The sequence below is a fragment of the Coffea arabica genome, chromosome 9e, assembly GCF_036785885.1.
Source record: "Coffea arabica cultivar ET-39 chromosome 9e, Coffea Arabica ET-39 HiFi, whole genome shotgun sequence".
Lineage (NCBI taxonomy): Eukaryota > Viridiplantae > Streptophyta > Magnoliopsida > Gentianales > Rubiaceae > Coffea > Coffea arabica.
Window position 1 is genome coordinate 28034023 of NC_092327.1, and position 23866 is coordinate 28057888.

Consider the following 23866-nt stretch of genomic DNA (forward strand, 5'->3'; position numbering starts at 1 on the left):
AAAAAAGGGGAAATGAAAACACTAAAAACACCTTAGACTCCCATAGGCCATAGAGCATCGGAGGCTGGGATCTCTCTTCAAGAACTTGCCCCAGCGTCATTCCTTGACCGATATTTTGATTATCTTTTAGTCTTTAATTCCCAATTTCCAACAATATTTGATTAATAAATACTTGCTTTTGTATACCCTTTATATAGTTGACTATTGTTTTAAGTATGCAATAGTAAAAATTCAAGAATCATTCAATCCTTCACATCATCACCAATTTTGATTACCTGGGTTCTGCTCAGTCAGCCAATCAGGTTTTTCAACTTGCCCTTTTCTTTCTTTTTGTTTTTTAATTGGAGACAATGCTTTTCTGTTAAGATAATCTGCTGTTAATCTCCTGAATTAATATACTACTAGGTAGATTCATGTTTCTGTTTATTCTGATTAAAGTGAAAGTGGGAATATATTCTGATTGAAACACGTGATTCTTTTGCTGCAACTTGTTTCAACATTCAGGTGAAATTCAAAGGACTCGTGTCAAATTCGTTCCTTGTATCTTTATTCTTGTATTGAAGTCCTGGACTGGAGATGAGAGCAATTCTTAGGTCCATTAGACAATTTAGATCAGCTTTGCGATATAGAGGAGATATATTCTATAATGGGCTCTCAAAAAGACAGCATTGTCGGGTTAATAAGAATGGAGGGTCAGTCTACTATACGCCTCAGTGTACAGATTTTTGGAGATGCCAGCATCCTTCTTACATGATCTCGAGAGCTTTGCATACTGATGCCGTTAATGTAGCTAATGGAGGTTACTATCTAACTATGATTCAGTTTATAGTTTGGGAAAATTAGGGAAAAGGGCGCACTAAGATGCCTAACTAATGAAGAGGGCACACTTTTGGGCAATTAATTTTGAATGGAATTCGTATTGCATTTTTTACAAAATATATGCTAAATGTTTTTCTTGAAAACTTTGTAGATTTAGCACAAATGGCTTCATAATAAATACCTGAATGTCGTGCCTCTTTGTGAATTAAGCATCCAAACTTGCCCTTTTCACGAATTTTCTGTTCTGCTTTTGTTATTTGGTTACACTTGTTTCGTAAGGTTGATGTTCTCCTCTTGGCTGGTTATTGGTTCCATTGGTTTTATTGCAGAATTAATTCAAGGAGGTCCTCTTGTAGAATATGAACGAAGAATAGCTGCTGGTGAACTTGTGGATGGAGATATTTGCCAGGTTGCTAGTACAATAAAACAATACATCATGCAATTTGGTGGTGGATTTGTAATTTGGATTTTTGTTTTCCAAGTGTATTTGGGTGCCAGTTTGAGCGGGAAAATGGAAATATTGATTATAAGAATTTGACCATTATTTGCATCTTGCTAAGTTTCTCAATTCCTTCTGTCCATAATTTGTTTTAATGAAATAGGGTTTCCTTTTTAGCTTTTGTAATTATTGCCGTACTAGGTTTCTTGTATTCTTTGTTAATGTGCTGGTTTGAATTAAACATCCTGGTTACTGGTAATTTTGGTACTTAAAATTGAATTATCTAAAAAAATTGTATTTGCTTGAAATCAAACATGGATATTTGGAAGGAAAAAGTTGATATTAAGCAAATTATTACTGTGCCATGAGATTACTCATAAGAGTGAGCCCTATGTTGTTATTTTGCCTGTCAAAGACATCCTGACATTGATTTGCAGTTAGGCACCCTGAGACAACTGCAGAGACTCTATGATGAGCTGGTCGAGAAAGCTGATGCTTGCCGACTTGATCGATATACAGCTTCGGAGAAAGCAGGAAGGTGAACCTTACCAAGCTCTCAATCATTTGTTGTTAATCGTTATGAATCTGTAGTCCAATGTAATTGTATCCAAGTATCATTTCATTTTTTCATTTCAATCATTTTTCAAGTAAGTGTCAGCAATTTGTCACTCTTTTGCTTATTTCAGGAGTCGGTGGTTGTGGTCACGTTTCATACCACAGTCTTCATATGCTCCTGTGAAAGGACTCTATCTTTGTGGAGGAGTTGGTACTGGGAAAACTATGTTGATGGACATGTTTTTTGATCAGTTGTAAGTATAAGACTAAAAATGATATAGAATGATAATTTGTGTCTGCATTTTGATTGCTATTGAGTGTGCAAACACGTAAAATTATTGCCGTTCAACTGTTCACTTGATTTTCAGGCCTTGCAATTGGAGGAAGAAAAGAATTCATTTTCATGACTTTATGCTGAATGTCCACAGCCGCTTGCAAGTATGAATTTAACCCCTGCAGTCTTCTAATTATGATTATTTTTTAGGTTCTAATTATCAAGATTTATTTCCTAGTATTTAATGTATATTTGCTAATGGACTGGTTACTGGTTGATAGTCAATTGGAGCTCTTGCTGACTATCCCAATGTGCAATGCTTCTATACTAACCAACTAATGCCTGCTAATCTCTCCATTAACCACTTATTTCTTATTTTCCTTCATCAAATGATATGTTAAGGTATCTAATGCTTATTCATGCTGGCTATGTCTATGAATGATTTGATTTAATTGTAATTTGATACAATTTACTCTTTGATGCAATACTAAAGAATTTATTGAAACACTTTTCCTTGAACTCCTACATTTGCAGAAGCACAACGGTGTTGCTGATCCCCTAGAAGTTGTTGCTGGAGAAGTATCAGATGAATCAATCTTGTTATGTCTTGATGAATTCATGGTAATGAGAATTGTGTAATAATTGTATTACTTTTGTGTTTGTAAAGTATGTGTACTACCACAGAAAACTTTTGCTGTGATCCTGGATCAGTTTGAGTTTGTCTAGTACCAGATGAGCTCATAGAGTTGTGAAGCTAGTAATGGAGCATAAAAACGAATTCTCCTCCACTTGCTTACTTTTGTCTGAGAGTCTTCCTGTATCTATGTAGGTTACTGATGTTGCTGATGCATTGATACTAAATCGTTTATTTAGGCACTTATTTAGCCATGGAGCTGTAAGTAATTCGAACTTTCTTCAAATTTGTTTTAATGGCTTCATACTTTATGGAGACTTGTTAAAATAAGAAACTGAAGCTTTGTATTTGGTTGATGATGGGGATAAGTGTAGATCCTTGTTGCTACATCAAACCGTGCTCCTGATAATCTTTATGAGCGTGGACTTCAAAGGGATCTCTTTCTTCCTTTTATAGCTTTACTGAAGGTATGAATCTCAAGGATTAATGGTGATTAGCTACTCTAATTCCTAAAAGTTATGTTTTTTGCGCTGATCATCTTTATGACATTTGAACTAATCTGATTGCCTGGTCCTAGAGATTATTTCATTCGTTTAAAATGACTATGAATCCAATAGTATGAGTGAGAAAGCTTTCACAACACACGCACATGCATTCTCTCTCTCTCTCCACCAATACTTGTATTTTCTACCTTGTGCTTATATTCTCTCTTTTTGTTGATGTCTTGCCAACTGGTATTTTTGATATCTGTTTTGAGACAGGAAAGATGTATTGTTCATGAAATTGGGTCATCAGTAGACTACCGTAAGATGACTTCGGTAACGTATCATATTCATCTGATTTACTCTATGAGAAGTTATTTTTGCTTATGTGTAGTTATGGTTTCCGATTGCATAAAATCTAGTAGTACCACTATTTCACAAAAACAAAGAATTAGCTGTGTGACTAGAGACTTTTCTCTTGCAATGCAGGCACAGCAGGGTTTCTACTTTGTTGGGAAAGACCTGTCAAGCCTTCTAAATGAAAAGTTTCACCAGTTGATCGGCAACCACAAAGCTGTACCACAAGAGGTGGAAGTAGTTATGGGAAGGACATTGCAGGTGTGTACATTGTCTGAGATTTGCAATGGTCTTGGAGAGGTGGGTGAGTGGTGTTGAATGCGTGATTGTTTCTCATTCTTTTCTTATTTACTGACTTTTCAGGTTCCGCTGGGTGCTAATGGCTGTGCCTATTTCCCGTTCGAGGAACTCTGTGACAGACCACTTGGGGCTGCAGATTATTTTGGATTATTTAGTAAGTCTTTTGGCTTTTCAATTCTCCATCCCCCCCCCCCTCCCCCTTCTTTTTCTGGATTTTGGACATAAAATATAGACACTGGTGGCTTAAGGATGGTTATCTGTTTTGCCCTAATTATTCTTAGCTGCAATGGATAATTAAGCACACAGTCATACATGTTTCGAAGAGCCGCTGATCAATGCTGTTCTTTTGAGCAGAGAAATTTCACACACTGGCTTTGGAAGGTGTGCCAACTTTGGGTCTCCACAACAGGACTGCTGCATATCGGTTTGTCACTTTAGTTGATGTTAGTCCTTTTCCTTGAAAAATCAATATCTGTTCAGGTTTTGTTATTGGTTAATGAATCCTCGTAGTCCTATATTAGAGCAAAATCCTCTAAATTTATCCCTATAGGACATGCTGCAGTACAACGTGTAGATCCTTTTTAAAACAAAAATCAAATACTCTGAGAAGAAACTTCTGCACATCTATTATGTTCTAGGGCATTCAGTTCTCTTGAGGGAACAAGATTTGACATTTTACACCCCATCATTGGATAGGTGATGTATGAGAACAAGGCTAGACTCTTATGCACAGCTGAAGGGTCTCCACTTGAACTTTTTGAAAAGATAGTGACGATTGCTGATGCTCAGCAAATGTCACCCAGAACTTCTTCTAGATCGAGGAAGAGTGATGATTCTGACCTTTGTGTGGACAATGAACTGGGCTTTGCAAAAGATCGTACCATTAGCAGGTAGATTTTGTTTACCACCAATCAGCTAACCTAAATGGTTTGTGATCCCAGACATGCATGTGGTGCATAATTTGTGACCCATTCATTATGTAGCATTCCTGATTTGGGCTCATTCACTCCACTGAGTTCTTAAAATGTATATTTGTTGTCTTAAAATCTAATGTAGATTAACCGAGATGAATAGTCGGGAGTATTTAGAGCAACATGCTGCAATGGTGGCGGAGATGCAGCAGTTGCCTGCGGATAGCAGTAAGGATGTTTTACATGCTTAGTTCCGTGACGGTATTTGTAACATTGCCATTTACCCTAAGCTGGGAAGTTGGTGTTGTCTGTAAGGTGATGGAATTACAGCACATTGTTACAACAGAAGCTGGCGATTATTTTATACGTCTAGTTTCATAGGTTTTTTTCTTCTCTTTTCATATATATTTGTTCAAGTGATAATTATTTTATGGGTCTTAACAAATTTGTTATTTGGTAAAGCGTTCATGCAACAGTTATGATGACAGCTTGAGAGAAGCATTTGTTGTACAGACCATGTTTCATAGATAGGCTTGCTTTTTTTCATAGCTGCTTCAAGAAAACTCTATGCTGTTATGATGATGTTGTATTTATAACTTGAATCATGATGGTAGACAATTCTATCTATAATCCTTGGAAAGAAATTACATGACAAAGTATTGTGAATTCTTGAAACTTTTCAGCTTTTTGACTCCGACATCTTGTACTCTCAAAATTTTGTGGAGTTTTAATCTTCAGTTAATGCATCACTGAAATACTATGAGAGGTTTTAAATTTTCAAGTTCTTACAAATTCTTATAACTATGTTTTACTTTCAAAATTTTGGAGGCAACTTATCAGAAACCCCTTCTTGTGCACTCCGAAAGTTAGTATTCACTCTCGTGCATTTAAAAATTGGTAACTTACCTGTTACCCTTCAAATGGTTTTCACAGATATATATATATGAACACAACTTTTTAGATTCCATCTCTTAAAGAGCTCCAAAATTTCGGCTAATTCCTTAAAATATTGTCCAAAAAGAAAATCCAATAAATATGATTCTGACACTCTTGTATTCTTAATCTATGAGTCAGCATGGCAAGCTGTTGGAGAAAATAGGGATTACAAGTGCATGGAACTTACAATAAAACTATTACAAAAATAATTTCAAGAATTTGACTAAACTAATTTTTAGGGAATTCAAAAGAGTTTTCAAGACATGTAATCACTTTGCTTAAGGTGTTATTTGCCCCACTATCCTGCTAACCGAGATAAAATGACAAATTACCCCTAAGGAAACGAAAACTAGCCTATGGCAAGTTTAACCTTAATTTTCATAAGATAGGAATGAAAGAATTTGGTTTTGCAAATCTAAAATAACTTAATTAAGCACAAGTTGCCACAAGATAGGTTTAGACTAGCTCTATTTATAGGCAATCTAAGAGCAAAAGTACATGAACTTCACTTCATGTCGATTTATGAATATAGTACACCAAATACATAAACTAATGCACTTGAGAAGATACAATAATGTATCTTCACTTAATGTCCATTTATAAATTTAGTACTTCAAGTACATGAATTGAATAGTTCCATGAACTAATGAACTTAAGAAGATGCATCAATGTATCTTCACTTAATATCCAATTATGAATTTAGTACACCAAAGAAATGAATTGAGTAGTTCCATAAATAAACTAATGAACTTGAGAAGATACATCAATGTACCAATGAATCTTATAGGAAATTCATAAATCAAACTTCTAGACATGAAAAAAATATCATATCACAAGTCATGATCAATTTTCATAATACAAACTAAATTCCAATATCCCCCCACTTAGTTTGTAGTATGAAATGATAAACCAATACTTATGATATCATGCATAAAGAGAAGTAACTTTCGTTTTAAACTTTTCCTTGGTGCAAATAATTCACAAGTTCTAATCAAATCAAGATGGCTAGATTGCTTAAACCAAAATTTGAAATTAGAATAGAATTATCACGCACATGAACTAATCAACTTGCATCCAACAAGCACATATCATTATTAGCACTATTACCGGCCATGTGCTCATCCTAATTCATGATCAAGCATAAAAGATTACTTTAAACTTTTACTAGAAGCGGCACCACTTCTATTATCATATAGGTAAACTATATTTCTAACTTTAACAAATAAAACACTAAGAAAATATGTTTATTAAAAGAATACTTCTCAACTTGCACAATTAAGAGTAATATGATGTACTACCACTTGGAATGGTATACACAAAAAATTGTAGTACTCACAATCACTTATTAGCAACTTGTTTTTACCCTTTAAACATTTCTAACTAGGGGTAGTACTAGAAGAAGGTTGGGTAATCATTGCTAGTGATTCTAGATAAAAAATTTTAATCCCATTCCCGATGTTGTCGAATTCACCAAGTCTCTTGCAAGAGTTTTAGTCAACGGATCCGCTAAATTATTATAAGTTCTTACAAACACAACTGTGCCAATGCCATCATTCAATATTTGTCTAATATAGCTGTATCTCAAACTTATATGTCTAGATTTACCATTTTATATTTTATTCAATATTCTAGACACTGTAGTCTCACCATCACAAAACAATGCGATTGCAGGCATAGGACGAGACCACAAATTTATATCAAATAATAAATCTCTAAACCACTTTGCCTCTCTACATGCAGAAGCTAAAGTTATGAATTCAATTTCCATGGTGGAATGAGTAATTACAGTTTGTTTCTTTGAAACCCAAGAAACAGCTCCACCACCCAGCATAAAAATCCATCTTTTTTTTTTGAAACGATAGTTTGTATTGCTTATGTCAAAAATATATACAATCTGAGCAAAGGCTCAAGGATACTTTACAAGTTGTGCAACTTAGCACAAGGGAACTGGATAAGTCCATTCCACATCTTGATTTCTACTCAAAGCTTGAGCACTAATTATGTAGCTTAGATCCGTATTTTCTATTCCTACCAAACAAAAAGAGCACATTAGAAACAAAATACTTAGCGCTTGTATATCTTCCAACAACGTAGCCACCCAGCTGTTCCTGTTCGCATTCCTTTGCAGTTGATTCAGCAGCTCCTTACTGGTTGTTTCAACAGTAATTGCAGTCCATTCCTGTTCCAAGGCTTTAATTAATGCATAACGTATAGCTTCAGCTTCCTGTTGAATGTTGCATCCTGTCATCTTTTCCCTTAGTCCCTATCCTGCTATGTAGCATCCTCCTCCATCTTTGGCAGCTATACCGTAGCCAACAGTGCTTGTCTCTTTTTGCCTTGAAACTGCAACTCTTAGTACTCTTTTCCATGTTCTTGTGTTGAGTGTGTGTTGCCTTTCTGCCCTGATTTGTTGCTGTGGTATTTCTGTTACTTACTGTCTTATCCATACTTTGAAACTCTAGCCATTCATTACTGGTCTTAGTGATGATTCTCATAGGTTCCTTTACTTTGGTCTCGAACATTCTTTCATTCCTTGCTTTCCAAATGTGCCAAAGTATAGTTACTGTGAGTGCAATGTGTTCCATCCCCTGTTGTCCACGTCTTGCTTCAATAACTGACGACCACCATTTTTTGAAGTTGCCAGTTGATGCAATGATTCCATCCCATCGAATGGGCGCTAGTTTCCAAATCTCTTTAGTCCAGTCACATTCAAAAAATATGTGTTCCATTGTTTCCATCCTTTCCCCACAACCTTTACAGTAGGGGTCCCCCTTATGCGTTCTCCTCCATATTAGTTCATTCACTAGTAGTCCCTCACTTAAGTACTTGCACATAAACACTTTTAGTTTGTGCTTGACTAGCACTTTCCACAGTACTTTCCATATAGGAGACTTGGGATTAGTATAGCTTGTGCTGTCTACTTGTTGTTCACCTTTGGTTTTGTTCTGTTTCTTCCTTCATATTCTCCTGTAACCTGACTGTACATTGTATTCTCCATTTTTATTATCTGGCCAGAAGGTACTGTTCTCTTTGTCAACCACACTAATTGGAATACTTAGGATATCTTCAGCTTCCTTCTCCTTATAAAGCCTGTATATCAGAGGCCTGTTCCACCTATGCCTAGTTATCAAGTCCGCCACCTTCTGCAGAGTGCAGCCTAGTGGTTTTTTGGTTATTGGTTGGCCTTGATTGCAGTTAGGAATCCATCTATCTCAGATTCTGGTGCTTCTTCTGGTTCCTATTCTCTTTCTGATTCCATCATCTAGCTCATTTCTCACTCCAATTACACTTTGCCAAAACTATGAAGCAATTTTTGGTACCTTGCACTCCATTATGGACCCTTCTGGATAATATTTGGCTTTTAGAACTTTGCTCACTGGGAGGTTGGGCTTGGTGATGAATCTCCACAACTGCTTTGCTAGCAAGGCACTGCTAAAGTTTTGCAAGTCTTTAAATCCCAATCCTCCTTCCAGTTTTTCTTTTGTCATGTTCTTTCAGGAGACCAGCTGCATTTTGCTTTTCCCACCTATTTCACCCCACCAGAATTTTGTCATTAGTGCACTAATGTCCTTGCATTGCCTGTTTGACAGTTTGAAGCAAAACATAGTATACGTTGGCATTGGCATTGACACTGCTTTCAATGGTACCTCTTTTCGTGCTGAACTCAACATCTTGCTCTTCCAGCTCATTATCCTCTTGCTAATGTTATTCTTGATGAATCCAAACAGCTGATCTTTGGATCTGGAAATGACCATAGGAAGTCCTAAATATTTCCCTTGTGACACTGGTTTAATATTCCCCAAAATTTGGCAGATTTGCCTTTTCTGCTCCTCTGGATTAGCTGTTTTTGGGGATGTTTTTGAAAAATTTTACTGTAACAGAGTTTTTAAAGTATATTTTGGAATATTTTTAGTATATATTTTGGAATATTTAAGAATAGTAGAGTTTTTAGAATATATTTTGGAATATTTTTAAATATTTAAAAAATTTAGACTACTTTTTTAGAGTACCTTAAAAATTTTTATAATATTTGAAAAACTAATTTTTGAAAAACTCAAGGATCCAAACAGAGCTGCTAAAGAATGCACTTGATTTCTCCAAGTTAACCAGTTGTCCAGATGTTGATTCATATCTGTGCAGCAACTCCATTAGCTTCCTAGCTTCAGTAGTTCCTGCTTTGCAAAACACTAGAGAATCATCAGTAAATAGCAAATGTGTAAGAGTTGGTCCCCTCCTACTGATTTTCAATCCCTTGATTGTCCTTTATTGATCTGCCCTTTTTAAAAGATTGGAAAAAGCCTCAGAGCATATGAGAAATAAATATGGTGAAAGAGGGTCTCCTTGCCTAATTCCCATACTTGGTGAAATATACTTCTTTAATTCCCCATTAACATTAAAAGAGTATGAAATAGTGTTGACATATTTCATGACCCATTCTATCCACAAATCACAGAAACCCATTTTCCTCATCATGGCTTGTAAGAAAGGCCATTCCACCCTATCATAAGTCTTAGCCATGTCCAATTTCACAGCCATAAATCCATCTTTTCCATATCTTTTGTTTTTCAGGAAATGTAAATATTCATGAGAAATAATAATATTATCTAGGATCTGTCTCCCAGGGACAAATGCAGCTTGATTTTTGCTAATGCAAGTATTAAGGAGTGGTTTTAGTCTATTTACCAAAATCTTTGAAATGACCTTATACACCACATTGCATAAACTAATAGGTCTATAGTGTTTCAGGTCAGTGGGGCAATCAACTTTAGAAATCAGGGAAATAACAATGTGGTTTAGAGCCTTAAGCATGAATTTGGATTGGAAAAAACTTTGAACTGCATTTACCATCTCTAGTTTAATGATATGCCAGAATTTTTGGAAAAAAATAGGAGACATACCATCCAAACCAGGGGCTTTGTTGGGATCTGTCGCGCCCTATTTTTTGAAAAATAAAATTACAAGTTGTAAAAATGGATTTTTGATTAATCTTGAGTGAAAATGAGTTTTTGATTTTTAGAGATAAATAAAGAAAAATGGCCTAAAATGGGACTTAAAAAGTGCGACGGTTTTGACCCAAAATAATACTCCCTCCGTCCCATTGAAACTGTCATGCTTTCCATTTTGGTCTGTCCCAAAATGTTTGTCACATACCTAAAATGGCAAATGAACTTTTCTCCTTCTTCTAATTTTACCCTTCTAACACTACCTTTAAATATGTGGGTCCAGCATAAATTGTCAAAAGAACAAGACACGCTTTGAAGTGCGTGGCTGATGCTAGCCAATGTTTACTAGCGCGTGCAGTGCAAAATAAGCAAAAAGTTAGTGTAGCTTTAATAATGTTGTGGGCCCAAAGTGTTGACTAGTTTACATAAACCATTTGAATAACTTCATCCGCACCACTATAGTCAAAATTTGGACAGCTTGCCGGGGATAATTTGGGAATTACAGACAGCTATCTCTTATTCTTATCTACTATTGAAAAATATTCCAATTCCCGAAAAGTGACAAACTTTTCGGGATGGAGGGAGTAGTTTAAAAGGATTTTTAAGAAAAAAATAAGAGTCGCCAAGCTGTCGCGCCCTTTGATTGCCTTTTGCGTGGTGAAGATGATATCGAATTCAAAAAGGATCATTTGCCATTAGCCATGCATCCGGTCGGCATTGGTTTCTCCAATAAGTACTTCAAAACATCTAAACGAAAGATAAGATAGGTGGTGTAACTAAGCAAATAATGCCTCAGTTTTTGAACTGCCCATACCAATGTACAACAATTCCTTTCAAGAAATGAGTATTTTACCTCGTAAGGTGTGAACTTCTTGTTAAGATAATAAATTTCTTGCTCCCTTTTTTCAGAATCATCATGCTGCCCCAAAACACATCCCACTACCTCGTCGAGCACAGACAGATATATAATCAAAGGTCGACCCGACTTGGGTAGCACTAAAATCGGAGGGTGCAACAAGTAATCCTTGATCTTATCAAAAGCTTGCTCATATTCTTCACTCCAATACAATGTCACATTCTTCTTCAACAATTTAAACAAAGGCTCACATGTAGAAGTCAATTGAGCAATGAACCGGCCGATGAAATTAATCTTTCCCAAGAAACTCTTCACATCCTTTTGTGTTTTTGGCACTGACATCTCATGAATTGTTTTAATTTTCGTCGGATCTATCTCTATGCCTTTTTTACTGACAATGAACCCCAATAATTTGTCGGCAGGAGCCCCGAAAGCGTACTTCGCAGGATTTAATTTCAAATTACATCTTCTCAATCTTTCAAATAACTTTTTCAAATCAACCAAATGATCCTCCATTTTTTTGGATTTGATTATGATGCCATCCACATAAACTTCCATCTCCTTATGAATCATATCGTGGAACAAAGTGGTCATGGTCCTTTGATAAGTAACTTCAGCATTTTTCAATTCGAATGGCATTACTCAATAGCAAAATGTTCTCCATAGAGTGATAAAAACAGTTTTCTCTCTATCCTCTTCTGCCATTAGAATTTGATGGTATCCGACGAAAAAATGGCCCAAAGACTCGATCTCATGCCCAGCGGTGTTGTCCAAAAGGATATGTATATTTGACAAGGGAAAATCATCCTTTGGATTAGCCTTGTTCAAATCTCGCTAGTCAACACACACCCTCACCTCTCCACTTTTCTTCGGGACAGGGATTGGATTTGAAAGTCAAATAGGATAATGAGAAACCAGGATAATCCTAACATTGAGTTGCTTCTCAATTTGCTTTTTGATTTTAAGACTTATGTCCGGTCGAAATTTGCGAGGCTTCTGTTTCACTGGTGGAAAATTTGGGTTCGTTGGTAATTTGTGAACTACTATATCTGTTGAAATGTCTATCATGTAATCATAGGACCAAACAAACACATCTTGAAACATGGTCAAGAATTCAATCATCTTTTTTTTTTATTTCTTATTCAAATGAATGCTAATTTTTATCTCCTTGACATCAGTCTCAGTGCCAACATTAATGATTTCTGTTTTTTCTAAGTACTGTTTGGATTTCTCTTCATATTGTTCAAGATTCTTTAACAAAGACTCAGATTCGTCATCGTTATCGCTCTCGTCTTGAATTTCTGATTCCATAATTTCGAATTCGTGAGAGATATCGAGATTGCAGTTATCAAATTCTGGAATAGTAATATCCAAAGGATTCAATGTGTTTTATTTTTTGCCATCTAAAAAAGAATGAGATAGATACAACAATGCGTAAGTAAAACAATTGAAAAATGAACACTGTGCATTTCAATGAATTTTAAATAAAGGACAAAACGTCATAATATATTATTTAACAAAAGATACGCTACTATAGCATAATACTTGTATTGAAAAATATTTGATTCAAAACTATTTATAAAACTGAAACGCAAAAGATGAACAATGTACATGATTTCTTTCATATCTCTCAACCAAAGGTAATCCTCTAGATTTACCGAAATTTCCTTCGGGAGGGAAGAAAATCAACGGTCCAATTCTTCATTGCTTCCTTGGAGGCTTCTGAAAATTTTTTATTCTCTGACGGCTCGCCCTTATAAGTAACCCCCACGAATAGTTTAGACAAACTAACATCCACCTCATCGATCGGATCCGATTCAGATCCGATTACTTCCGATGGATAGAAAAAAATGTAGTGTAATGGTGGGATACTCCTGACAATTTGCTTTCCTTCCTTTTTCGCTCTCTTGTGATTCAGCATTTTTTTCTTGTCCCTAGAAATAGGTTGAAACCCTAATCCAAAAGTGTTCTTCTTTCCTTGAAACTCTATAGGTTTTAGAATTCCCTGCAAGTTATGCTCGAGACCTTTGCCTATCTCGTATCCTCCTCGAATAATTTCTTTAGCCATCATAATGTTGGCTTCTGGCAAATTCATCCCCACCACCGACTTGTCTTTAGATACCTAACCTATTAAAACGATATCAGCCATATGATGAGGAGAGGCCAGAACTTTTCTATCATTTTCCTCTTTTGGTCCGGGACTGACGATCATAGTACAATCATCCTCTGCAAACACTGTGATTAATTGGTTATTCACTACAAATCTCAATATCTGATGGAGCGAAAATGGTATAGCACCTGAAGTATGAATCCAAGGTCGTCCAAGTAGAATATTATAAACACTTGAGAAATCCATGACTTGGCACATGATTTGAAATTGGACAGGTCCTATTTCCAATACTAAGTCCACTTTTCCCATCGATTCTCTTTTTGCGCCATCAAATCCCCTCACCACAGTTGTAGACGGCCGAAATTTAGTTTCTTGAAACCCCAATTTAACTGAAGTATTCCAGGGACAGATATTCAAAGCAGATCCGTTGTCTATCAAAACTCTTGGCAATAACTTCCCATTACAACGGACTGAGATATACAATACTCTGTTATGTCCAATCCCCTCAGAAGTTAAATTCTCATCAGAAAAAAAAAATCTGATTTGAAGCCAAAACATGCTAGACTACATGAGTGAACTTGTCAATCGAAATATTCTTAAACACCTGAGTCTCAGTTAACACCTTGAGTAGAGTTTCTCTATGAAGTTCCGAAATTAAGAGCAGATTCAACATAGAAATTTGAGCAGGCATTTTGTCCAATTGCTCTATCACTTTATACTCATTTTTCTTCAACATCCTAAGGAAATTGAATGTCTCTTCTTCAGTCACAGCTGGTCTTGTTGGCGCGGCATTTTCCTTTGCTTTGGATGGCTCACTAACTGCAGGTCCACTTATAATTCTTTCAGATCTGATGACGGCAACCACCCCTTTCTTTGGCATTTTTTCTCCTCCAATCAATAAAATAGGCTCACTATAATTCCGTGGGACTTCTTGTAGGTTAAGAACAGGCGTTTGTTCAGGAAATTCAAGTATCACAAGCTCTGAAAACTCACATTCAAAAGGTATTAAATCTAAAATAAAAGGATCATCATTTTTCGTGACCTCAGAGGTTTCTTCTTCCAGTATGAAGGGTTCTCCAATGACCCATATTATCTCAGTTTCATCCACAATGCATTGAATTGGTTCCTTGATCTCCTCGTCAATGGTAATAACTCCAACATTATTCTTGTGCGTAGGAAGAGAGTTCTTACTAACACTCGGTCCTTGTTCTTCTTTCCTTCTTAAAACTATGTCTTCGGCCTCAATCATATCTTGAATTTTATGCTTAAGTACCCAACAATTGGTAGTGAAATATCCAGGAGCTCCAGAATGATAAGCACAAAAGGATTGAGGATTATAACCAAGAGGAAACCCTCTAGGATAGACTTTAGGAGGTATCGTACCAATTTTTCCAGCAGTTTTGAGTTGTTCATATAACTGATCAATGGGCCGATCTAGATTAGTAAAAGTTTTGTATAGGGTTGGGTTTTGGGTGTCATTGGTTTGTTGATAGTTGTAGTTCTGGTTAGCTGGTAAAGCAGATATTGAATTATAAGTAGGGCGAGGTCTAGTTTGAAAATTAGGTGGAGAAATATAAAATGGTGTTACGGATGTGGTTGGGTAATTTGATCGGGGTCGAGGGTGGTTAATAGTGGTATGATAAACAGGTTGAGGGCGTGGATAATATGGATAACGGGGTGGATAGGTGGGATATTGTTGGTATCTAGGTCAGGAAGAAAGGCCTTGGTCCCAAACAAATACAGCTTCCCCTTCTTTCTTTTTGAACTGAGGTTTCTTGCTACTGTTGTTTTGATTTTCCAATGCTTCTAATTGTGATTTTAGAGCTGACACATTAACAATCTCCCCCGCTCTTGCAAACTCATCATACTCCTCCAATTTGTTAATAATTTCTACAAGTGAACATCCAGTCATGTAAAAAATTTTCTCAAAATATGGTAGGTCATGAGTTTTGATAAACGTACGAACAATTTCTTCTTCATTCATAGGAGGTTCCACCTTGGCAGTCAATTTCCTCCATCGCTTCGCATATGTCTTGTAATGCTCAGATGGCTTCCTTTTAATCGTCTCAAGTGTGATTCTCGTCGGAGCAAACTCGCAATTATACTCATATTGTCTTACAAAAGCGGTTGATAAATCCACCCATGTTCTCATCTCCTCAGGTTTCAAATTGGAGTACCAATCCAGTGCATCCCCTTCTAAACTTTCAGGAAACAATCGAACTGGCAAATTCTCGTCATCTATTGGCTTTCCTAATTTGTTTGCAAACATTCAGAGATGTGTCTTAGGATTGCTTGTTCCGTCATACTTGATAAATTTGGGTGTTTTAAAACCCACGGACAGTTGCATATTAGGAAACAGGCACAATTCGTTATAGTCAAAACCTCCTTGTTTGTTCAAACCTTGACTCTTCCTAATGAATTCGTCAAATCGATTCAACCTCTTTAACAAATTCTTGTCAATTGGCGCGGAGGATTCTCCTACTTCAACTTTTTCTTGGGCAGCGGTGTCTAGCGTGAATGGTTTCGCAGTAAAATAATAATATAGTTCTTGAGATTCAAGGGACATGTTCAGACTAACAGGTGCATAATTTCGAGGAATTTGAATATCAGAAATATTGATTTGAATATTGGATGCATAGATATGTGGTATGTCATGAGTTGGATAGGTGAAAGCTTACTCAGGTGGGTTTACGACATGTGGAGCAAAAGAGGTTTGAATATAGGGTAGGGGTAGTGGTTGCGGTTCAATTTGACTAACAGGTAGGGGATCCTGCTGGACACCGCTACCACTACCAGCAACCAACTGATCAATCACGAGCCGTTGTGCAGTCATCTCCATGCTTAATTCACTAAATTTATTTAACACTTCACTCAGTTGAGTTCTCAGATTTGCAAGGTCAGCCGATGACGTCGTTGCAGACCTATCGGATGATTCAGGATGGACACTCATGTTTATACTATTTCTCAAAACTCGGCTACGTGATCGTGTAATGATAAGATTTCTTTGTGTAGGTATGTTTGCAATTACCTGTGGATTTAGAAAAAACCCTATTTAGATTTCCCTCTTGATTAATTGCTGACAAAAAAAAAAGAAGAAAAAGACGCGAGTTAGTAAAAATTAAAGTAATTCGAATGCATGTCCTATTGGGGAGCCCTTTTTGTGCCAAGTGTAGGTCTAATAGTGATGCAACACCTTCAAAGTGGAACCCATTTATCAAACTTACTTTTGACCACCATTTTACAAAAAAGAAAAGTCATTTCAAATTTTCATCTTTATAAACATTATTTATATCATTTCTCGGAGACGGTCTCGTACAAAGTCATTAAATCTTTTCAACCTATCTATTACAGCACTTTTGGATTCTCTGATATAGGGGTTGCTCATATGTTCCACTTGATCGTACAGTTCCCCACATTTTCTTTTCAATTCTTGGTGTTTCCCTCGCATCTTTTCACATGTCTCCTTATGCTTCTCTGCCATCTTTTTGCTAGTTTTGACAGTCTGTTTTAGTTGCAAATTTTCTTTGTCCTTAGCTTCAATAATAGCCATCAATCTCTTGACCTTCTCGAACGGTTCGTCTTGCGGTTCTTGCGTACTAAAACCCTTAAACTAATCCTCATACTGCGGAATTGCTAAACCTTTTTGCTTGAGTTCCGAAATGTACTTGACATGCTCGTCGTCGAACAATGTCCCCCAAGCCTCAATGATAGGAATCTTCATCAAAATTTCGCTTGAACACATCCCTTTATCATATACTCAGATGCATTATTCGACAAACTATTTCCATTAACCCTCTTGTGATGCGTGACTATCCAGTTATACCCAGACATTGGCAGACTATCAGGAATAGATGATCGCCTCATAAAGTGCTCTATAGCCCATATGTGAAGAACTAAATTTGATCCATGAAAGAATTTTTCACTCCTTTGGCAAGTAATGCAATCTACAAAGATGTCAGCTAAGATAGTCGAAATAATAGAGTATTGCCTATTTTTTATCCCTAGAAACAAATCAAACATGACTTTGGTGAGTTTAAAAGCTATTTTCTAGTCTTTCCTCGGGAAAAGGTAAGTTCCGGCCATAACCAATCCATACACCCACGGTTTTTTACGCTCCCACATTGTCTTGGACGTAAATAAAAAATCTCTTAAGTGTCTCTCAACGTAAATCGGTCGAATAGAAATTTTACATTTGTATTACGGATTCCTTTAATCCAGTGAAATGGTAGAACTCGGCCTTGCTAGACACAAAAGAAAATATTACAGTAGTAATATAAATCTGTAAATTAAGAAGGCCAGATACCTACTCAATTGTCACGATCATTTTCTTCTTACCTAATATAAATGCGGAACAAATATAACCCACAAATGTATCAAAACCTCTACTAAGTAGCCGTCTGATTTGATATCTTTAAAATTTTCGATTGGTCCTAAGTGAGAGGCTACTTGGTTAATTTCACTATGTGAAAGCAATGCGGGCCACCTTTGTACCTCAATCGGTGCTACTAACATTTGCTGGATTCGTCGAGAGCGTTCCATCTAGAGACAAGAAATTGGTATCAAGTACCTCATCTACAGGTCCCACTTTTTCGGTTAAATTGAAATTTAAACACGAAAATTTTCAAAACAGGGTTAAATACCCATGAAAATATAAGGTTGGCTTATTCTTAACATGATATTCCCTCTAACGTTTATGCATAATGCCAATTTATCAAAACTATTAAATATGCAATTTGAAATGAAAACATGACCTAAGGGACCCTTCGTATGTCAGGGTGGGCCTAAAATGATGTGCAATTATTAACCTACGAATGCAATGTATCGAAATTTAAACGTGCAATAACATATCTAAAAGGGTAGATTCTAAAAGAGTATCATGCCAAAACTCTTACTTCTAAGGCTTGTGAATGCAATAAAACAAAGAAAGATTAGTTCAATTAATATATGACACATAATACATTGGAGCAAACAAAAATAATATGAAAAATAGAAGAAATAAGGGTGTAATCCCTCTCCTCGTGCCTAGTGTTCCTATTTGGGTAAGATTGACTCTATCTTAGGTAATTTTTAATATGGATGCATGACATTGGGTTCACTAATGCATCTAGATTCGATAAAATTTCAGATCCCCAAACCTTCAGATCAAAGGTGAAGGGTCATCAATCCCAAGGCCTAAAGTCGGTGGTTCGAGTGATCCATCGGACATTGCTACGTGCACGTCGTGCCACGGTCACATGTCCAAGTGGATCGATCCTAATTCTAATAGGATAGAGTGGTGTGACAACCACTAAAAGTAAAAGAAATGAGGAGTTATAAAGTAAAACGTATGCACGTATGAAGTGCTCTTTTTGAAGGGAGGGATTAATCTTTTTAAATACAGGTGAAGGTTCTAGGGTGATACTCCCCTCCCAAGATGCAAGCGCGATATAAAATCATAAGTGAATAAAAGGCAATAAACGCAGTATTCATCGCATACATGGATATCGAGACGATTGAGCGTGTGAAATGCAAGAAACCCTAAAAAGAAAAAAATGCAACCTAAACCATCCTAATATGATATGTAAAAAGGTTGAAAAAGGAAAATGATAGACTAGATCAAGTGCTCGGACTCTCTAGAAGTCCCCAGTGGAGTCGCCAGCTGTCACGCCCCCTAGCCTCTTGCAAGTGTTGTGATGTGCAAAAAGACAAAAACACATGGTTAATGCTCACTTAATCCACTTAACTATCTTGCATGCATTTCACTTATTTTTTGTTTTTTTTTATTTTATTTTTCAAAAGAAATTTAGGGTAAACAAAAAAATGTTAAATTCCTATTTGAGATTGCCTTGCAAATTTTCATTTTATTTTAAAGAAATTGAATTTGAAAAGATTGAAAATAAATTTTTGTGAGAATTTTCTTTTTTTTTCAAAAATTTAATGCAAAAAATGTTTGTTTTGTTTGATTAATTTTTAAAAGAAAATGAACCTAATTCAAAAAATAGCTAACTATCATTTTGCGAACTTTGATTAACTAAAAATAAAATAAAATTTAAATTGAATTGAAATTTTGGTGTCTACAGGATCCATAGAGAATACTGCAATTCTTATCTCCTCTTCCATCACAGGTTTGGTCAGTTCCTGGTTTATTTGATCAGTTATAGAATTTGGAATTCGCTCAAGTATATTCTCAATATTTCCGCTACAAGAAGATGTGAACAAGTGCTTGTAACATTTTACCATCAGATTTCTGCAATTGCTGTATTTGGTTCCTTTTCCTTCTCCCATTGACACACGCATGAAAAAACTGTGTGTTCCTATCCCCTTCCTGTAGCCACTTTATTCTAGCTTTTTGGCTCCAGTGCAGTTCTTCTTCCCTGTATGCTTCCTTCAGTTGCCTTTTGAGAAAGTCAGTTCTTGCCCTTTTGTTTCCATCTGTGGAGTCTTTAACCATTGTTAATTAGTTCTTGATCTGGTCAATTTTCACTTTGGAATTTTGCTAGATTCCATTTTTCCATTTTAGGAGCTCAATCCTATATTGTTTGATCTTGCATTTTACCTTATGCATTCTAGAGCCCTCAAAGTGTTGATTGCATCCTTTTTTCACTACTTCGGTAACCCCCTCTTGTTGTAGCCACCTCTTATAAAAAAGAATCTTTTCTTCCTTCTTTTCTTTGTGGGGTTGGTGTCTAATAAAATGATGCAGTGATCTGAGGCATAGGTTTCAATGTGACTGCATGTTGCTGAGTTGTATGATGATGTCCACATCTGACTGCTTAAAGCTCTATCTAGTTTTTATTTTACTATGCCTTCTTCAGTCCAATTGTTGCACCAAGTCCATGGGGTTCCTACATATCCTAGATCAACTAGTTCATTTTCATTGATGAATCCTCTGAAATCATTAAAACTACTTTCATCCCTTATTCTACCCCTCCCCCCACCTCAATTTTTCTTCATTGGAACATAGGTCATTAAAATCTCCTACTATCACCCATCTGTCACCACATAATTGCTTCCTTCTTTTTATTACTTCCAACTGGTCCTTTCTTATATGATGATCACAGCTTGCATACTTTCCTACTAACCACTAGTCCCATTTGTTGTCTTGGTCCTCTATGTGAGCTTCTATTGTGAAAGCTGATTGCCGCACCTCTTTTACCTTGACCTCATTTTTCCAAAATAATGCCATCCCTCCTGCTCTATTTACTGCTTCCACTACATAATCATTCTCACAGTTGCGGATCCTTTGCATTTTTTTCATAAAAAACTGTCTGTTCTTTGTTTCACTTAAAAATACTATGCTTGGGGAGAGGAGTTGATTAGTTTCCTTCAGATGGGGAATTGTCAAGGGGCTCTCTGCACCTTGACAATTCCACACCATAATTCTCATTGTATGTTGGAAGGCCAATTATGGCTGGCCCCCTCCCCCTCTGAACTCCCTTCACCTGTGCTAATCCTCAACATTAAATTGTTCCTTTTTTGAAGTTGTTCTTGCACCTCTGCATCTTCCATTTCCTCATCATTGAGTTAAAATTTCTTTTTTTGTGGTGGTGTCTCCTGGATGATGTTCTTGCATAATTCTTTCAAGGGTTGCCTTATTGCACTTCCTACGCTTCCTATTGCCTTGTTTCCTCTCTTATATTTCCTTATCTGTTTTTTGGTGTTATTTTCCGGCTGGCAACTTTGTTCCTGATCTACCTGCATATCAGAATTCTTATCCATCCTGACCCCTATTTCTTCACTTAGTTTACAGATCAGATGTTTGTCCAATTCCCCTTGTATAGCTCTCACTACGACATCCTCTTGAATTGAGCACTCCTGATCTTCACTATGTCTTGGCAATTGCTGCATTAGCTCTCCTGATTTTTGGGGCATTAGTGGTTGTTGCCACTCCTCTTGGTTGCTACTTTCCCCTCTGTCATGTGTTTCTTTACTTTCTCCATTGCTTCTTGTCTGTTGCTCCAGTTGATTCTCCTTCAAACCTACACCTTGAGGTACCCCATTATTTATCTCGTGTGAGGACTTATTATTTCTTGCATCCTTTCCTTCCACCTGAATCACTGTTGTAGATGTTCCCTACCTCCTGTGTTCCTCTCTTGTCGTCTCACCATCTAGAGGGTTTCTCCTCACTAATTCTCCATTATGTACCCCTTAGTAGTGCTTTTCACCAGTAAATTTACCTCCTCTGCTATCCTTCTGTGGTGATGTTTTTTCACTTGCTACTCTCGACCATGGCCTATATTGATTTTCCTGCTATCCTTTCCCCACCGTTACTTTCACCTTGTAGTTTTTGTCACTATGACCAATCATTCCACAGTTGTAGCAAAAATCTGGACATCTTTCATATTTAAATTTTGGCCATTTGATTATGCCATTCATCTTCATAGTTGTTCCTTTCAACAAAGGTTGAGAAATGTTTACCCTCACCAGTAACTTAAAATGTTTCCCTTCTTTCCCACCTGTTTGTGGGATTATCACATCTAGTACTTCTTCAAGAAAAAGCCCCTATCTTCCTTCTAGCTTCCTTTAATATCCAATGTATTGGAAGGTTCCACACTTGGATCCATAGGGGGGCTATATTAAAGGCATTTTCATCCTCTTCAATGCCTTCATACCAGTGGCTCAGCACCAAGATCTAGATGTCCAGGATCCATGGCCCTCTATTGAGAATTCTTACTCTATCCTCCTCGTCAGGAATGTAGAACTGGAAAATATTGAATCCTAGTTCAGACACCTTTAGTCCTTTAGGATAGCTCCAGGCACTTGTTACAAAGTTCTTAATTCCAGTGTAGTTTGCTCCTTTTTCTCCCTGCACTTTCCCAATCAAACTCATCATGCATTCTTGTTTTCCTAAGCTTACGTCCCCCAAATCCAGATATGCTCCTTCTAGTTCTTTTGTATTCAGAGAAAACTTTTGCATTATATTAATGAGTTCATCAGCCATTTTGAGAATATACTGAGGGAATTAAAGATTCTAGCACTATATGAGCAGGATCTAGCCAAAGCTATGAGAATAAGCAGTTAGTATGGCATATTTCTCTAGGTAAATGCAAATTCTGGGAGACAGAGAGAACATAAACTAAAAGAAAGGAAAGAAACAAAAGGATAACCTATTACTAGAGAGAAAGATTTAACCAAACTAGATTGAGGACTTACGGCTGTGAGTTGGATTTTTAGCTTTCATGTCTTTCTGCATTTGCCTTCTTACTGACCTTATTTAGTGCTTACACCCCTAGTGCTGTAAATTCTCATCATAACTACTAGTAATAAATGTAGCTCTCCGATTTGCTGGTTGTCAACTCCCACCTCCGGATGTGTAGTGTTCTTACACCTTAAATTGTGTTCACATTTTAGGAAGATTTTGGTTATTGAAATTGATAGTTGTTGAATTTGGGGACAATTTGAATTTTTGAAGTTGTTTGAATCTCCCACCAAGGGGAGAAAGGCTCCCTTCTCTAGAAAGAGGAGAGAGAAAAGCTCTCAGAGGAGAGAGAAAATCTTTACAAGCAAAGATGCACATTGCATAAAAATCCATCTACTAGTAGGATTTTGATCACCAATACTAGTTACCCAACTAACATCTGTATTCCCCTCAAGAACACTTGAAAAATTATTGTACAATAGATCTAAATCTTTAATTCTTTTAAGATAACCAAAGATTCTAGTCACTGCTTTCCAATGATATTTACTAGAATTCTTGATATATCTAACTAGTCTACACACTGAATAAGAAATATCTGGTCTTGTGCAACTCATGGCATACGTTAAAATTTCAATTACACTTGCATATTCCAACTGAGCAATTGGATTACTAACATTCTCATATAATTTAAAGTTAAAATCAAAGGGAGTACTAGTGTCTTTCACATTCAAATGTTGATATTTTTTCAAAATTTTATCAACATAATGTGATTGTGAAAGTGCAAATCCCCCACTATTGTGAAAGTGCAAATCCCCCACTATGCCTCTTAACTTTAATCCCTAAGATAGTATCCACCTCTCCAAAATTTTTCATTTTGAAATTAGTAGAGAGATACTTTTTAGTATCTACTACCGCTTGGTAGTTAACACCAACAATTAGCATGTCATCTACATAGAGACAAATGATCACTCCATACTTGTCATTGAATTTAGAATAAATGCACTTGTTAGCATTATTTGACCTAAATTCATGTGAAAATAAAACGGATTCAAATTTTTTATACCATTGTTTACGTGCTTGTTTCAATCTATATAACGATTTTACAAATTTACACATCTTATTTTCATTTTCG

At 36.4% G+C, this 23866-nt stretch overlaps 2 protein-coding genes across 8 annotated transcripts; one reads left to right on the forward strand and one right to left on the reverse strand.

Moving 5' to 3' along the window:
* On the forward strand, nt 1-5446 carry LOC113710436 (uncharacterized). 7 transcript variants are annotated; one of them, XM_027233444.2, is made up of 15 exons: nt 6-302; nt 505-799; nt 1149-1231; nt 1696-1796; nt 1945-2067; nt 2182-2251; nt 2622-2708; nt 2917-2982; nt 3096-3188; nt 3483-3539; nt 3693-3821; nt 3924-4014; nt 4215-4303; nt 4557-4750; nt 4917-5446. In XM_027233444.2, exons 2-15 carry the CDS (start codon nt 577-579, stop codon nt 5020-5022), a joined length of 1512 nt encoding a protein of 503 aa, XP_027089245.1. In that variant the 5' UTR covers nt 6-302; nt 505-576; the 3' UTR covers nt 5023-5446. The 7 variants fall into 7 exon arrangements, with proteins under 7 accessions (XP_027089248.1, XP_027089247.1, XP_027089243.1 ...); XM_027233445.2 differs by having other exon boundaries at nt 7-302; nt 1149-1228; XM_027233442.2 differs by having other exon boundaries at nt 5-302; nt 3483-3821.
* An 8729-nt stretch (nt 5447-14175) lies between these two features.
* Nucleotides 14176-16566, reverse strand: LOC140014645 (uncharacterized). The gene is made up of 4 exons (XM_072065724.1): nt 16295-16566; nt 16017-16189; nt 15358-15866; nt 14176-15033 (listed from the first exon to the last, which is right to left on the reverse strand). The coding sequence occupies exons 1-4, from the start codon at nt 16564-16566 to the stop codon at nt 14176-14178; spliced, it is 1812 nt and encodes a 603-aa protein (XP_071921825.1).
* Between the last annotated feature and the right edge of the window lie 7300 nt (nt 16567-23866).

What these genes read in the sequence shown, in the direction of transcription:
- LOC113710436 (XM_027233442.2), top strand. Translation starts at nt 577, where the DNA reads ATGAGAGCAATTCTTAGGTCCATTAGACAATTTAGATCAGCTTTGCGA. An exon ending in GACATGTTTTTTGATCAGTT is followed by an intron (nt 2,068 to 2,181) that starts GTAAGTATAAGA and finishes CTTGATTTTCAG; the next exon opens with GCCTTGCAATTGGAGGAAGA. An exon ending in CTTTTATAGCTTTACTGAAG is followed by an intron (nt 3,189 to 3,482) that starts GTATGAATCTCA and finishes GTTTTGAGACAG; the next exon opens with GAAAGATGTATTGTTCATGA.
- LOC140014645 (XM_072065724.1), bottom strand. Translation starts at nt 16,566, where the DNA reads ATGAGTGTCCATCCTGAATCATCCGATAGGTCTGCAACGACGTCATCG. An exon ending in ATTCATTAGGAAGAGTCAAG is followed by an intron (nt 15,867 to 16,016) that starts GTTTGAACAAAC and finishes CAAACAAATTAG; the next exon opens with GAAAGCCAATAGATGACGAG. An exon ending in AAAAGAAAGAAGGGGAAGCT is followed by an intron (nt 15,034 to 15,357) that starts GTATTTGTTTGG and finishes CCCATTGATCAG; the next exon opens with TTATATGAACAACTCAAAAC.